The 15,559-nt window shown below is 51.2% G+C and overlaps 1 protein-coding gene across 2 annotated transcripts in view; it reads right to left on the bottom strand.

Annotated features, from left to right (window-relative positions):
• Positions 1 to 2,964: 2,964 nt before the first annotated feature.
• Prrx2 (paired related homeobox 2) overlaps positions 2,965 to 15,559 on the bottom strand; it is a 48,113-nt gene continuing 35,518 nt past the window's right edge. Inside the window, exons 2-4 of one of the 2 annotated variants that reach the window (XM_021155559.1) lie at positions 5,975 to 6,162; positions 4,882 to 5,066; positions 2,965 to 3,416 (exon numbers count right to left, since the gene is read on the bottom strand). In XM_021155559.1, coding sequence (XP_021011218.1) covers positions 3,281 to 3,416; positions 4,882 to 5,066; positions 5,975 to 6,162 — 509 coding nt within the window. In that variant the 3' untranslated portion in view covers positions 2,965 to 3,280. The remainder of the gene's footprint in view (positions 3,417 to 4,881; positions 5,067 to 5,974; positions 6,163 to 15,559) is intronic. The other variant, XM_021155560.1, reaches the window with a different exon arrangement.

Here is a 15,559-nt window from a genome sequence, read left to right as displayed (position 1 = left end):
TGCTCTGGCCAACCCCACTTGCTCCAGCCAAAGATTTATTTATTAGTATAAGTTCACTGTAGCTGTCTTCAAACGCACCAGAAGAGGGTATCAGATCTCATTATGGGTGGTTGTGAGCCACCATGTGGTTGCTGGGATTTGAACTCAGTACCTTTGGAAGAGCAGTCAGTGTTCTTACCCACTGAACCATCTCACCAGCCCACATTTTTTAAAAAATGTATAAGAATGTGTATCTCCACATGCTGGTGAGGATGCGGAGAAAGAGCAACACACCTCCATTGCTGGTGGGATTGCAAGCTGGTACAGTCACTCTGGAAATCAATATATCGGTTCCTCAGAAAATTGGAAATAGTTCTACCTAAAGAGCCAACTATACCGATTCTTGGGCATATACCCAAATGATGCCACACCATGCCACAAGGATCTGTGCTCCACCACATTCATGGCAGCCTTATCTGTGATAGCCAGAAGCTGGAAACAACCCAGATGTCCCTCAACTGAAGAATGGATACAGAAACTATGGTCCATTACATAGTGGAATACTATTCAGCTATTAAAAATGAGGACATTGTGAATTTTGCAGGCAAATGGATGAAACTAGAAAATATCATTCTGAGTGAGGTAACCCAGACCCAAAAGGACATGCATGGTATATAATCACTGATAAGTGGATATTAGCCAAAAAGTACACAATGCCTAGCATACAACCCGTAGATTGTAAAGAAGTGTAACTAGCAAGCTGGTCGTGGTGGCCCACGCCTTTAATCCCAGCACTCAGAGGGGCAGAGGCAGGAGGATTTCTGAGTTTGAGGCCAGCCTGGTCTACAGAGTGAGTTCCAGGACAGCCAGGGCTACACAGAGAAACCCTGTCTCAAAAAACCAAAAGAAGTGTAACTAGCAGAAAGGCCCAAGTGAGTATGCTTCAATCCCACTTAGAAGGAGGAAGAAAATATTCACGGGAGGCAGAGGGAGGGAGGAACCTGGATGGGAGGAGGGGATGGGGAGGGAAAAGGGGAACAGATCAGGTATAAGGGGGAAGGCATAAGAAGCCCAGAAGACCAGGAGAATGAATAGAAATAAGCAGCCTTGGGGAGTGGGGGACCCTTAGAAAGTGCCAGAGACTCAATGGGGGTGACCTTAGCCAAAATGTCCAACACTGGAGAGAGGCAACTTAAAGAGTCCACCTCCAGTAGTTAGCAGACAGGACCTCAAGTGGAGGGAGGCCTTCCCACCCACAGTCAAAATTTCTGACCCAAATAAAGAACTGCAGGGGCAAAAATGGAGAAGAGACTGAAGGAAAGGCAGTCCAATGACCAGCCCGACTTGGGATCCATCTCATGGGAAGACACCAAGGCCTGACACTATTACTAATGCTATGATGTGCTACAGACATGAGTTTGGCATGGCTGTCCCCTGAGAAACTCTACCAGCAATGACTGAGACAGAGGCAGATACCGACACCCAACCATTGGGGCCCCTATGGTTGAAATAGGGGAGAGACTGAAGAAGCTGAAGGGGAGGGCGACCCCATAGGAAGACCAGCAGTTTCGACTAACCTGGACCCCTGAGATCTCTCAGACACTGAGCCACCAACCAGGTAGCATATATGGGCTGGTCTGAGGCACCCAGCACATATATAGCAGAGGTCTGCGTGGTCTAGCCTCAGTGGGAGAAGATGTACTTAATCCTTGAGAGACTTGAGGTTCCAGGGAAGGGGGAAGCCTGGATGGGAGCACCCTCTCAGAGGCAAGGGGGAGGAGGAATGGGATGAGGAACTGTGGAAGGGGGGATCAATGACTGGAGTGTAAATAAATAATAATTTAAAAAGAAAAGACTGTGTATCTCTTTTGCATATGTCAAATGAGTACAGATGCCCACAGAAGTCTGAAGAGAGCATTGGGTCTCCTGGAGCTGGAATTATGGAAGATTGTAAGCAGCTCCCTGTGGGGTCTGGGAATTGAACTCAGCTCCTCTGGAAGAGCAACAAGTGATCTTAACTACACAGCCGTCTTTCTAGCCACGTGATGCTCAGTTTAAATTATCAACTTGATATAATATGGAATCACTTAAGGAGAAAAGTCTCATGAGGAGTTTTCTGGATCAGGTTGCCTATGGCAGACTGTGGCAGACTGTCTTGATTACATTAAATGATGTGAGAAAACTGGGCGTGGTGGCGCACGCCTTTAATCCCAGCACTTGGGAGGCAGAGGCAGGTGGATTTCTGAGTTCAAGGCCAGCCTGGTCTACAAAGTGAGCTCCAGGACAGCCAGGGCTATACAGAGAAACTGTCTCAAAAACAAAACAAAACAAAAAACAAAAAGATGTGAGAAGACCCACCATTGTGGGCAGCACCATTCCCTACGCTTGGGGGCGGGGACTCTTGACTGGAAGTGTAGAGATGAGGCTGAGCACTAACATGCATGTGGTGTCCCTCTCTGCTCTTAACTGTGGATGTGACCAGCTGCTGCAAGATCCTGGCACCTTGACTTCTCCACAGTGCTGGCTGACTCCTGGAGTTATGAGCTAATATAAATCCTTTCTCCCTTCAGTTGCTTTTTGCCAGCATATTTTGTCCCATCAACTAGAAAAGAAACTAGGGTACCTTCCATGGATGCTCAGCAGCAAGAGTCTAATCCCTGCACCCCTCTCCACACTCTAGGAATGGTCACCCCTCTTCCACATCCCCATGGAGTGAAAGGGATGTGCCCTGGCCACCATCCAGCAAGACTCCTAAAGAAGCCTTCTGCCCCTCCTCCCGCCTGAGGACCACACCCAAAACACTGTACAGGTGTGCAGGCAGCGAGCCCCACTGTGGCTGCCGAATGAGCCATCCCAGGTCAAGTGTTGCTGTTAGACTTCTGTCTACCAGGAGGGCTAGAATTCAGGCCACCCAGGTCCTGCCTGGCACCCTCTGGGAGCACCCTCTGGGAGCACCCGCCTTGCCCTTCTGAAGTCTCGTGGAGCTTACGAAAAATGGTTTTATTCCTTAAAGACAAAAGCTTTTTGGTTTTAATACTAAGTAAGTGAGTTCCTTGGCGGACTCCAGCTCCGCCTTCTGGCCAGGCCACTCCAGGTGCCTTAAGCCACAATCTCAGCCACCACAGCAGTGACTTGTTCAACTGCTTCCAGCACCCAACAGGCCTCTGGAACTCAGGAAGCTGTGATGGAGAAAAGGCACGGGAGAGGCTGCCCAGTTTGTCTGAGGACAGAGACAGACAGGGCTACTTCCTTTGCTGCAGTCTGCCATTGGGCCAGGGAGGCAGCTGGACCCAATGCACAGTCAGTTTACTGTGGGCACCTGGCTGTGGTGTAGGCTGAACTCTTTGGCCTTGAGGCGAAGGCTGGCGATGCTGTTGGCCATGTTGACTCCAGGAGTTGCAGGACTTGAACCTCCGGGGCTATAGGGAGGCACGGAGCTGGGGAGACAGAAACACAGGTCCCAGTTGGTGGATCTGGCTAGTCTTAGTTCCCCTGATGAGCTCAGGGTAGCCCGGGCCAGGGTTGTAGGGTTGGGGGAGGAGACAAGCATCCAGACATAGCACTGGGTCAAAAGAGCCTCACCAATGGACACCACTATAATCCCAACACCTCTAGTGCTGAGGCAGGAGGATGGCCCAGGCTACAGCGTGGGATGTTTACCATTTATTTATTGACATTCTTCTCTGGATTGTGACCCTCCTGAGAGTGGGACATGTGCTCTGTACCCTAGTACTACTCTGTGACCAAGTGCTTCTGGGTGAGAATAGGTCAGGGAAGGGGGTTGGAGATCCACGGGACCCACAACACCCCCTCCCAGAGGCTCACAGCTCCCGCAGAGCCTGCTATACTGGTGAGGAGACAGAACCCCGGAAGCTATAAGATTCGGTGGCCCAACTAGCAATCTGTCTTTCCGTCCTGGCCATCTTGGAGGGAGTCATTATTTTTTAAGATTAATCTTATGCTTTATTTATGTGTATGAGTGTTTGCTTACATGTATCTCAGTATACCACATGAGTATCTGGTCCTTATAGAGTCTAAAAGAGGGTGTCAGATCCTCTGGACCTGGAGTTACAGACAATTCTGACCAGCCATGTGGGTGCTAGGAACGGAACACAGGTCCTCCGCAAGAGCAGTCAGTGCTCCTAACCACTGAGCCATCTTTCCAGTCCAAGGAAGGAGTTATTTATTTATTTATTTATTTATTTATTAAAGATTTATTTATTATATGTAAGTACACTGTAGCTGTCTTCAGACACACCAGAAGAGGGCGTCAGATCTCGTTACGGATGGTTGTGAGCCACCATGTGGTTGCTGGGATTTGAACTCTGGACCTTCGGAAGAGCAGTCGGGTGCTCTTACCCACTGAGCCATCTCACCAGCCCAGGAGCTTTTTATTTTATTTTATTCTATCTATCTATCTATCTATCTATCTATCTATCTATCTATCTATCTATCTATCTCAACAACATCACTCCTCTCCATGGCCCTAGACCTTGCCAGGATCACAGGACAGAAAGACTTGCCCTCAGTACTCCCAGACTCTGTTTCCCGTCTGGAGATGGACAAAGAGTGCTGGGTCTAGCCTGAAACTTTTCCTACAGCTTTCTAGCTATCTCAGCATGGAACCCACTTTGCTCTTCTCCAGGCAGGCCTGGCTTCCCCCCTGTGTGTGCATACAGACATGCATATCTATGCTCATGTGGACATACACACGCTTATGATCCCGTGTATACATGAGCACTCACATGCAGGCTCTTGAATACCCACACACACTGTCATGTAAACACACACTCATCCACACACCATCCAACTCTCTACAGCTCCCCAGAGAGGTAGTCTTAAAGATCCCATGGGGGTGTGTATAATTGCACTTGTTGATACAAAGGAGTCCCCCATTCTCACCTGTAGGGGGAGGATGCGGGCCAGGATAGATAATCTGAGCTCAGCGTGGTAGGTCGAGGGGCCACAGGCTGTTCAATGGCCGCCTCCTGGCCATAAGACTTGAGCAACGAGGCAGTGGCAGAGCGGGTAGCCAGCATGGCACGTTCATTCCGGCGAAACTTGGCACGGCGGTTCTGGAACCAGACCTGAGAGGGAGAGTGTGGCGAGCAGGGTCTGGCGGACTTTGAGGGGACCTACATCCTTGTGGATCTGGGAACACACTGGTGCCACCCCAGACCTGGGCTGAGGGCTTCATTTTCTGACCCTCTCCTATCAATAGTGCCTGTGTTACGTGCTGGGAAGTCTGACACATAAAAACCAAAAACAGCCCAATGGACAGGTGAGCCCTCTGGTTCTGTGGTTAGGAGGGACACACAGAGCAGAGCTTTCCCAAAATTTTCCCACTTGGCACAGCTCTAAGGTCCTAGTGGTGTGTGTGTGTGTGTGTGTGTGTGTGTGTGTGTGTGCTGTGTGCACGTGCACATATTCATATGCACACACATCCGTGGGTGTGCAGCAATCAGTGGTCAGCGGTCAGTAGTGTGCATCTTTATTTCCCTCCACGTTGTCTTTTTCTTTCTATTTATTTGTTTGTTTTGTTTTATTTATTTATTGAGAGAGTCTCACTGAGCCTTGAGCTTGCCTGTTCTAGACTGGCTGCCGACAATCCCCCAGGGTCCTCTTGTCTCTACTTCCCCAGCACTGTGGGTGCACGCTGCCCCCCTCAGCTTTTTACACGGGTGCTGGGAATCTGAACCCAGGCCCTCCCGCCATGGCAAGCACTTAACCTCTGGGCTGTCTTCCACTCCTGCTCTATATTTTTACATAAGCATTGGCTCCCTGAACCACAGCATAGCCTGCACGGGAGATGAGCTACTCATTTGCAGGGTTAGACACTGTTCATGAGGAACGAGGTTTCCATCTGAACTTCACTCTCCTGGCTCCAGGTGCTCTGAGCTAACTGTCTCCACTGGCAAGTGCCTGTCCCTAGGTCACCACGGGTCACCAGACTGGATGTGGGCTCCCTGGGAGCCTCTGGATGGACCCCACTTACTTGGACACGTGCCTCACTGAGGTTGACACGGCGAGCTAGCTCTTCACGCACAAAGGCGTCAGGGTAGTGTGTGCGCTCAAATACACGCTCCAGCGCCTGCAGCTGGCTGCTGTTGAATGTGGTTCGATTCCGACGCTGCTTCTTCTTTCGTTTGGTGGCACTGCCACGGCCGGGGCTGGGACAGTCACCTGAGGAAAGGTGGAGGGTCAGTCAGTACAGTGGCTGCACTATGCACACAATGTTCCCTGTGCCCTATAGGGGTCCCTGTGGCGCTGTGCAGTGACATCCATAGGATCAGCCATCTGCTCCTTTTACACTGGCTTTCCTGAGTCTCCTTCTTCAGGTAGCCCTGGACCTAAGGGTAGGAATGTGTCCTCTTAGCTCATCTTTGGCCTATGACTATCCATTGAACTCACCCACCTGCCAATCTGTCTGCCCATCCAAGTATCCAGCCATCCATATATCCAGCCACCTGCCAATTTATCCACCCGTCTACCTATCCATCCATCCATCCACCCATCCACCCACCCATCCACCCACCCACCCACCCACCCATCCATCTACCCACCCATCTGTCCACCCATCCATCTATCCACCCACCCATCCACCCACTCATTATTCATTTGAGACTATGTCTTTCTCTGAACTAGACAGACTGTGGCCCCCCCAAAAACCCAGAACCTGCCTGTCTTGTCTCCACCGGGACCCCTGTGGTGCATGTGGCTTTTCACATGGGTGCTGGGGATCTGAACTCAGGTCCCCATGCTTGCATAGGAGGGACTTTACCCACTGAGCCAATACCCAGCCTCCCAAATGTGTGCTTCAATAGCTAGGACACATCACTTGCCATGGTGCCCTGTCCAGTTGACACAGGAGGGGATGAAGCAGAGCAAAGGCCCCAGGTGCCCCCGACCCATGCCCCTCGGTTTATAAGACTGCAAAATACAACATTTAAGAGCCAACAGGCACACAGCCATGCCCTGTGTGCTGTGGCTTTGAGTGGTCTCTTTTACTTACTAAGATTCTGGAGCCTTCCATCTCTGCTCTGCACACTTAACTCTGCTTTCCCTCCCGTCCCTCCCTCTATCTGCAGAAACCAGTTTTTAAATTAATTGTTGCACTAACCCTCCAGTAGTGTCTTTTCAAGTATAACATGTAGTGTTTCCTCTCTCGTTTCAGGATGTCGTTTGTGCTATCCATGTTTTCCCTGTGTAACAAGCTTTCCAGGGCTCATTCACTCAGTCGGTGAACAGGCCCTAGTGCTTAGTCCCCACACAACTGTGCTGCAGACTGTTAAAGGACCCTCATAGTAGACACTGGGTGCATTTCCAATCTTTGGAAGCTAAAAGAATCTTCAATAAGTTGCTCCATAGTAAACCAGAAGGTTTTTTGTTGTTGTTTGTTTGTTTTGCTGTGCACGTGTGCTGCGGATTCCTAGAGGTGGGAGTTCTGGTCAATGAGTACGAGTTAGATGTGGCCCACTACTGTTGTGTGGAAGAGCTGACTCCCTGAAAGATGTCTTCTGACCTCCACGGGAGCAGTATGGTGCATGCATATCCACCCAACTACACATACACACACACATAAAGAGAGAGAGAGAGAGAGAGAGAGAGAGAGAGAGAGAGAGAGAGAGAGAGAGAGAGAGAGGATTTCTCTGTGTAGCCCTGGCTGTCCTGGAACTTACTCAGTAGACCAGGCTAACCTGGAACTCCACCTGAGTGCCAGGATTAGAGAAGCATGCCCCCACACCCGGCCCCTGATCCCACTTTCCATTTATTTACTCCTGGGGATGGAACCAGGCCCCATGCTTGCCAAGCGCTCACCACTGAGCTACAGCCCAGCCCTGCAGACTTTTTTTTCTCACTGGTGTGACTGGAGTTAAGGACCCGTGCTCCAGCACACCCGTCAGAGTGCCCCCCTACTCCCATCCCCCTGCTCAGGCACTCTGTTCCAAAATGGCAGCAGGAGCTAGGCTGAGGGACCCTGGCATATCAGATGAGCTTACACTCAGTTACCCCTCTTTAGAAAAAACTTGCAAACATGAGCCAAATGTAAGGGGAGAGGCAGCCAGAATGGCTGGTACACGCTGGCCTTGTCACCTGCCCCCTCCCCCAGGTTCCTTGTCACTCCACACCCCTGTCTGGTCTTAGGAGAAAAGGCTATGATGGATGAGTGTGCCTGGTGCCTGGGAATGTCCCCATCCCCACCTCTACCCCCACCCCACCTCGCCCCCACTTCACCCCTCCCCTCCCCCACTCCACCCCCTGATGGGAAAGAAATCCTAAACCAAAATAACTAATGCCGGGCACTGCAAGTCAGGTGGTGAGCAAGAGTCCAAAAGTGGAGATGGACGCCTCTGGAACATGAACCATCCCTAGGGCTGACTTTCGCCCTCCTTCAGGCAACGCCACTTGGGCACACACCCAATGCAGGAGGCTTTTCAGCCAAAAAAGGAGAGTTTTTCGGGAAGTTTCTGAGCAATTGGAAACTGGGGGTGTTTAAATGAAAACCACTTTTTGCAGGTTTCGCCTCACTGAACGGTGGTGGGAAGAAACAATGGCTCTCGGGCCAGATATGCTGGCGCTGGTAGCGGCAGTGACTCCCAGCAAAGACTCTCAAGGCCCAGGCTCTTCCCCAATGCCAGTAGGGGTCCCCCAAGGGGTTTTAGTCATTGTCCCCCAGGGTCATGACAGCAGGATAGTTGGATGCTGAACACTCCAGCAAAACCAGTCTAGGCCAGAAATGATCCTAGAACCTCCCACAGAAGTCCAGCATGGCTGTGAGGTGCTGAGCCACTTCATACTTGGGGAAACTGAGGCTCTAAGCTCTCTCCAGGCTGTGTGTTTGGAGTTAGGACCCTTGCCTGCTGAAAGACTTGGTAGCTCCATCCTTCTGGGGTCCTTCCCATGGCTATCTCACTCCAGGGCTTGGTGACATTGCCTGGGGCAGCTCTCAGAGCCTCCACGACAGTCTTGGGCAGTCTTGCTAAAGGAAATCTTCATAATGGGAGCTTGGGGAAAACAGCTTGCTCTTGGACAAGATGATGTGAGTCCTCAGCGCAAGAGCACTGACAGCTATTGCTCAAAAAATGAGCCCTCCTGCTCTGTATGACAGCCTGGTCCTCTGGACCTCTCTAGTACAGTGGTGGATGGACCCAGGACTCAGCCACTGCCGAGCCCAGGAGCGGACCCCAGACAGCACAACCATGAGCCCACAGCACTGGCCCAGCGAGGGCTGCTGTTACAGGTTCCTGCTCTGCCTCCTGAGAACAGGGATTCCCTCTGGGCTCCACGCTTGGCTTCAAGTATTTGGAAAATAAATAAATGTTCTCCAAGCCCCAGGTCACTGGCGTGCCGGTCCTGTCTCATCCTGCTGCCCTCAATGTGGATGGTGCTCACTGGGTGGGCTGCATCCCAGGAGAGCTGTGCGCAGTCTCCTTTGGTTCCCAGACCACTCTCTGCTCCCCTTTCCCCCATTAAATATAAAGGCAATGGCTGGGCCTCTTATCACATGTGATTAACACATTTAAAGATCATCTCGAAAGACCATAAATTCAAAGCCAGCCTCGGCTACAGAGTGAGTTCAAGATCAGCCCGGGCAAGTTAGTGAGAATCTGACTCTAAAGGAAACGTAAGAGGGGTGGAGGATGTGTTTCAGTGTTAGAATTCAAGCACGAATAGGGCCCTGAATCCACTCCCAAGAACAGACAACAGAATAAAGCAAAGGAGTGTGCAAACAGAAACTGCAAAGCCGGGCTGGTGAGATGGCTCAGTGGGTAAGAGCACCCGACTGTTCTTCCGAAGGTCCAGAGTTCAAATCCCAGCAACCACATGGTGGCTCACAACCACCGGAAATGAGATCTGACGCCCTCTTCTGGTGTGTCTGAAGACAGCTACAGTGTACTACAGTGTACTTACATATAATAAATAAATCTTAAAAAAAAAAAAAAGAAACTGCAAAGCCCCAGTCTCTCCCGCCAGCTCCCACTGCTCCGCTGCTCTGCAGAGACTGTCGGAACCTTGAGACCAGAGGCTTGCTGGGGCCTTTGGTCTCTTATAACCGAAGCGACACTGTTCCCAATGGCATCACAATGACACACTGACAGGAGCACATGGCATTTATTTGGCTGACTGAGACCCAAAGGCATTTAAAAGCCCTGCTCGCTGCCAAACATTCAAGTGTTCCTCTCCCCTTCCTATGCCCACCGCTTTTCTCAGTCCACGTAATTTAAGGGTCTAAATATCCCTGAGGGAATTAGCTGGAAATTCTTCAGAAGACAAATGAACTCGGCCCGTCCATCCATCCTTTCTCAAAAGCCATGGACACTGCAAACAGTCATTTGTGCCTGACCCTGGGCTGTGGCGAGCTCCAACACAAATAAATACCTTTTATTAATTAGCATTCATTCTGACCAAAAAGGCTCCAACCCCCATGATCTCTGCCAACACGATCAGAAAAATAAACCACCGGTCCCTGGGGCCTTGACTCGGATTTAACAAATTAACACGAGCTCTTTCTCAGAGGAGGGGATCCGGGGCTACAAGAACTGTATGTAGAACATATCATGACAAAGGATAGAGCAGGCAGGGACTGGGGGTGCCATAGAGTGTGGGACTTGGCTGAGGTTTCAGGCGTCCTTGGTAGCGACTAGGGTTCATCTGAATGGCCCCTAGAGAAGAAAGCCACATCTTTGGCCCTGGGTGCCACAAAATGAGCAGGAAGGGAGAGTGCTCCATTAGTAGGAAGAGGGCTGGTGATGGGTGTGGCTCAATAGCAGTGTTACTTAGCGCAGGTGAAGCCCAGGGGCCCGTTCCCGCTACCACTTAAACTGGGCATGGTTGTGCACACAGGTCATCCCAGCATCAGGAAAGGAGAGGTTGGAGGGTCAGAAGTTCAAAGTCATCCTGGGCTATAGAGTATGTTTGGGAGCAGCCTAAATTGGGAATTTTTTGTCTCAAGAAACTAGAAAATAATAAGGAGAGAAGAAAGGACGGTTGGCCAAAGAGGAAGGGGAATCCTAGACTGCATCTCTGGCCCATCACTAGGGTATGGTTCGGCTATGCAGGCCTTACAACCACTCCCTGCCCTAGGAAGCACAGCTACAAAGTGGGAACCGTAGGTCAACTCCTTTAACCTCACATCAGTCCTTCCCTGGCTACGCATGGTGCAATCTTACCTGTGGGGAAACTGAGGCATGGTAGGCTAAGCAATGCTTTGTCAAAGGCAAAGCCATAGCTTCAGAGAGATAAGGTTTCAGGGACTGAGGGGACAGGGATGCCGCTCTCAGCAGAGAACACCCGCATGCTATTCTCAAGCACAAAAAAAGAGCAGGCACACAAAAATGGTCTCTCAGGCTTGGAGCTTCCTGTGAGGCACTGGTAGTCACAGTCCCTCAGGTCCCCAGGCTGATGGCTTCTCAGGCCTCAGCACATCAGAGCCAAGTGTTCCTGCTCATACAGATGGGCAGCTTGGTCTCCATTCCTGTGACTCCATTCGCTCCCAGTCCTAAGCTGTGGAAGTTGAGGCGCCTGAAGTACAAGGGAACGGAGGAGGCTGCGGGGTGGGGGGCTACCCAGCTGCAAATCCAGTCTGACAAGGGGCTCATGGCTTCGGTCTGGTTTTAATCTAAGGCTGATGGCCAGTTGCCAATTTAGCAAAGGACCTACATTTTAACAAGGGCTGGCATTGCCTGCTAACTGCCTCCAGACCAGGACACAGAGGCCCAAGGGGGCCCTGGGGGCTTTCCTCTCCCCTGTGAGGCCTGGGGCCTCTGCAGAGCACAGACAGCAGGAGAGTGAGCTGAGGCTGGACCAGACACCAGAGCGATCTAATTTTGTGTTGGGTTTTGTTGTTTTTCTCTGTTTGCTTCTTTTGGGTAGGGTCTCTGTTAGTCCAGGATGCAAAGAGGGCTGGAATTACAAACCTGTGAGCCACCATATCCAGCTTTTTTGGTTTATCTGTCTGTCTGTCTGTCTGTTTCTTTTTGAAACAGGATCTCACTGTGTAGCCCTAGCTATCCTGTAACTCACTCTGTAGACCAGACTGTCCTTGAACTCAGATCTGCCTGCCTCTGTCTCCCAAGTGCTAGAATTAAAGGTGTGCACCACCGAGACCCAGCTTCAGTTGTTTTGTTAATACCTATTTTATCTGTAAAGGTGTGTATGTGTGTGTCATGTGTGCGGATGCCCACAGAGATCAGATGAGGGTGTCTGAATCCTTGGAGCCAGAGTTCCAGGATGTTGTGAGCCGACAGATACAGACGCTGGGCTTGAACTCAGGTCCTCTGGGAGAGCAGTGAGCGCTCTAACCCCTGAGCTGGTTCTCCTGCTCAGTGCTTTGCTTTGTTTATCTTTTGAGAAGGGTCTCCTGCTAAAGCTCAGATGGGCCTCCAACTCATGGCAATCCTCCTGCCTTACTCAGGGGTTATAGACACAAGCCATATGCCTGGCTAGGTTTGGTTTGAGAAAATCCAAAGCCAGCTGCAGGGCCCCTGTTCCACAATTCATCTTTTAAAGGACTCGGAGTCCAAAGAGGTCTTAGAGGTCATCAGCAAAGACCCTTATTTGCAGATGGGGAAACTGAGGCTTGGCTTGACCAAGGACTTTCCCCAAGAGAATGGTGCCCCAAGCTCTGTTTTCCTGGACACTCAAGAATAAAAAACTAAGCTGGGCAATGGTGGCACATGCCTTTAATCCCAGCACTTGGGAGGCAGAGGGAGGCGAATTTCTGAGTTTGAGGCCAGCCTGGTCTACAGAGTGAGTTCCAGAACAGCCAGGGCTACACAGAGAAACCCTGTCTCAAAAAACGAAAGAAAGAAAGAAAGAAAGAAAGAAAGAAAGAAAGAAAGAAAGAAAGAAAGAAAGAAAGGAAGGAAGGAAGGAAGGAAGAAAAAACTATACCATCCCCAATCTCTGTACCAGGGTGGGTTGAAGAAAGATGAATTATGGCCTGGAAATTGGGTCAGGGCCCAACAGTCATCAAGACAATAAATGTTGCCCCCTCCAGAGCATCCAAGAAGGAGAAAAATTGGCTACTGAGTGCCCTGGGCTAAGAAAACCCCCTTCGAAGGTCCTGTATCCCTGTCTTTTGGAAAGAGTACCGTTCCCACATTCTCCTCAGGCAGCCAGGGCTTTCCTGGAAGCTGAGTGTGGGGATGCATCCGAGATCCCTCCCCCACTTCCTTCTCCCCAGGAAGACCTGTTTGCATCCCATCAAGAGCATGACTAAGGATCCCACCCAGGTCCTCCCAGGACCCCATCCTTCCGTCCCCCCACCCCGCTCTGTCCTCCCATCCCAGGCCGGTGGGACCTGCTGTGACCCTGACCGTTGGACAGCCCTGCCCTCCCAGAGACCAAGCTCCAAAGCAAGGCTGGAGGTTTCCATGACCCAGTTGTGAGTCCCTACAAGGCGGAAAATTTGCTTTGCAAGCTTGGCCCAGCCCTGCTAGGCGAGGCTCCAAGAGCTGTCTCCAGCAAGACTTTGTGCCCCTGCCTTCCCGCAGCAGGGGGCCTGTGGTCAGGATTGGGCTGTTCCTTAGCCCTGGTTTTTGGCTCTCACCTCCTCCAGTCTCCTTGCTCTCTTGATGCTGGGTTATGAGCCTTTCCTAAAATGTGGAAGGCCTCGCTATTAAACCCAGTTTACAGTATAGGTTGGGGAGGATCAGAGAGGTAATGTGACGAACCCAGGCCACACAGCACTGGGATCTTGTGGGACCGTGAAAGGCAGCCTGTTTTGGTCGAGTGAGGCTTGCTCCAGAGACCCAGTAGAAAACTCTTCAAGTGACAGAACAGTGAGCCATATTCCCAGAGACCCCAACTTCATAATTCTGTGACTATAAGTCACACAGACAATGTCCCAAGCTCCTGGCATTCTAACTAGACTCCACCCTCACAGTTACCTGACAATAGCCAGGTATGTTCCTCCCCACAGCTATCCTGCAACTGCAGGATAGCCAGACCACTATAAAAGGGGCTGCTTGGCCCTTCCTCTCTTTCTTAAGCTCTCACCTTTCTTACTCTCATCTCTAGCTACCCCTTTTCCCCTCCATTCCCCCCTTTCCCTCCACATGGTCATGGCCGGCCGCTCTCTTTCTACAACAAAGCGCTAAAACCATAGACTGTTTCTCCTCATCAAGACCCACTGTGCTTGAACGATGAGATAGGCTTTCCCCTAAAGACATCCAACTTGAAGGCCTTCCTACAGACCAAGGACTCTCGCCCACATGGGAACCACCCAGCGCCCCTTCTCCCCCCCTGCCCTCTCCTTTTGGCCCTGGGGCTGACCGAGCCACTGTCGAGGGTCCTCACTTTGTTCTCAGCTCTTCCTGGGTGTCCAGTAGCATCTGGGATGTCTGAGACTGAGAACCTGTTATCTCTGGCCTCCGTGAGGCCCAGAAACCTCAGACTGCCCCCTGTCCACCACCACCCAGCCCCCACCCACGAGGATTAAATCCGTAGCTTCACACAGCCAGACAGCCACCCGGGGCGCGTGGGGAACGCGCGGCAGTCCTCCGCATCTGCCTGCCCAGGGGACCAGAACTCTGGCAAGACACGGGTTCTCTCCCACCCCCTTTCTTCCCCCACGCCTGATGCCCGACAGGATCTTATTCAGTTTTTGTCTGTCGAGTGGCTAGTAACCAAAGGATTCAGAGTTCTACCCAGGGCCCGGGCATCTACATGGAGGAAGCATAGAATCCGAAGAAGCTATTTTCCCAACGTCTCTGACTTGTTCCCAGTCACAGCCTTACAAGACAGCCACCGCTCGCTCTAGGAAATGCTCCCCTGGTCCATTTCCTCATGGGGCCTCCTGGTAATGCCGGGTTTACGACTCCGAGGCACAGGAACAGGGCACTCAGCTTCCCGAGAACATCTCGTTCACCCTTTGAGACAGAACCTCACTATGTAGCCCTGGCTGTCCTGGACTCACTCTGTAGACCAGGCTGGCCTAGACCACTCAGATCTGCCCGCTTCTGCCTCTCGAGTGCTGGGATTAAAGGCGTGCGCCACCACACTGGTTTCAGTCTTCCCTTTAGAGGCAGGGTCTCATGCCCTCCATCATGCAGCAGATGACCCGGAACTTCTAGTACGCTTGTCTCCACCTCCCCTGTGCTGGAATTGCAGGCATGCACTGATTTATGTGGAGCCGCAGATGGATCAGGGCTTTGTGAGTGTCTGGCTAGCACTCTTCCAACTGAGCTATGCCCTAGGTCTGACTCTGTCTACTTTTAAAGTAGCTTTCCCAGCTGTGACTCAGGCCTTCCACAGCAGGGCTCACATTAAACCTTCTAGATTCTCCCAAGGGGCACCCACAACACTGGCTTCTACCAGTGTTATTTTCTTGGTCAAAACCAAAACAAAACCTTTGAGCAGAGTGTGGTGGTACATGCCTTTAGTCTCAGCACTCAGCAGGCAGAGGCAGGTGGATTTCTATGAGTTAGGGGCCAGCCTGGTCTACAGAGTGAGTTCCAGGGGCAGCCAAGGCTACACAGAGATACAATGCCTCGAAGAAGAAGAAGAAGAAGAAGAAGAAGAAGAAGAAGAAGAAGAAGGAGAAGAAGAAGAAGAAGAAGAAGAAGAAGAAGAAGAA

This window comes from Mus caroli, chromosome 2, assembly GCF_900094665.2.
Source record: "Mus caroli chromosome 2, CAROLI_EIJ_v1.1, whole genome shotgun sequence".
In the NCBI taxonomy this organism is placed as follows: Eukaryota; Metazoa; Chordata; class Mammalia; order Rodentia; family Muridae; genus Mus; species Mus caroli.
Note: the sequence above shows the minus strand (reverse complement) of the source record. Positions and strands in the feature narration are given on the sequence as shown.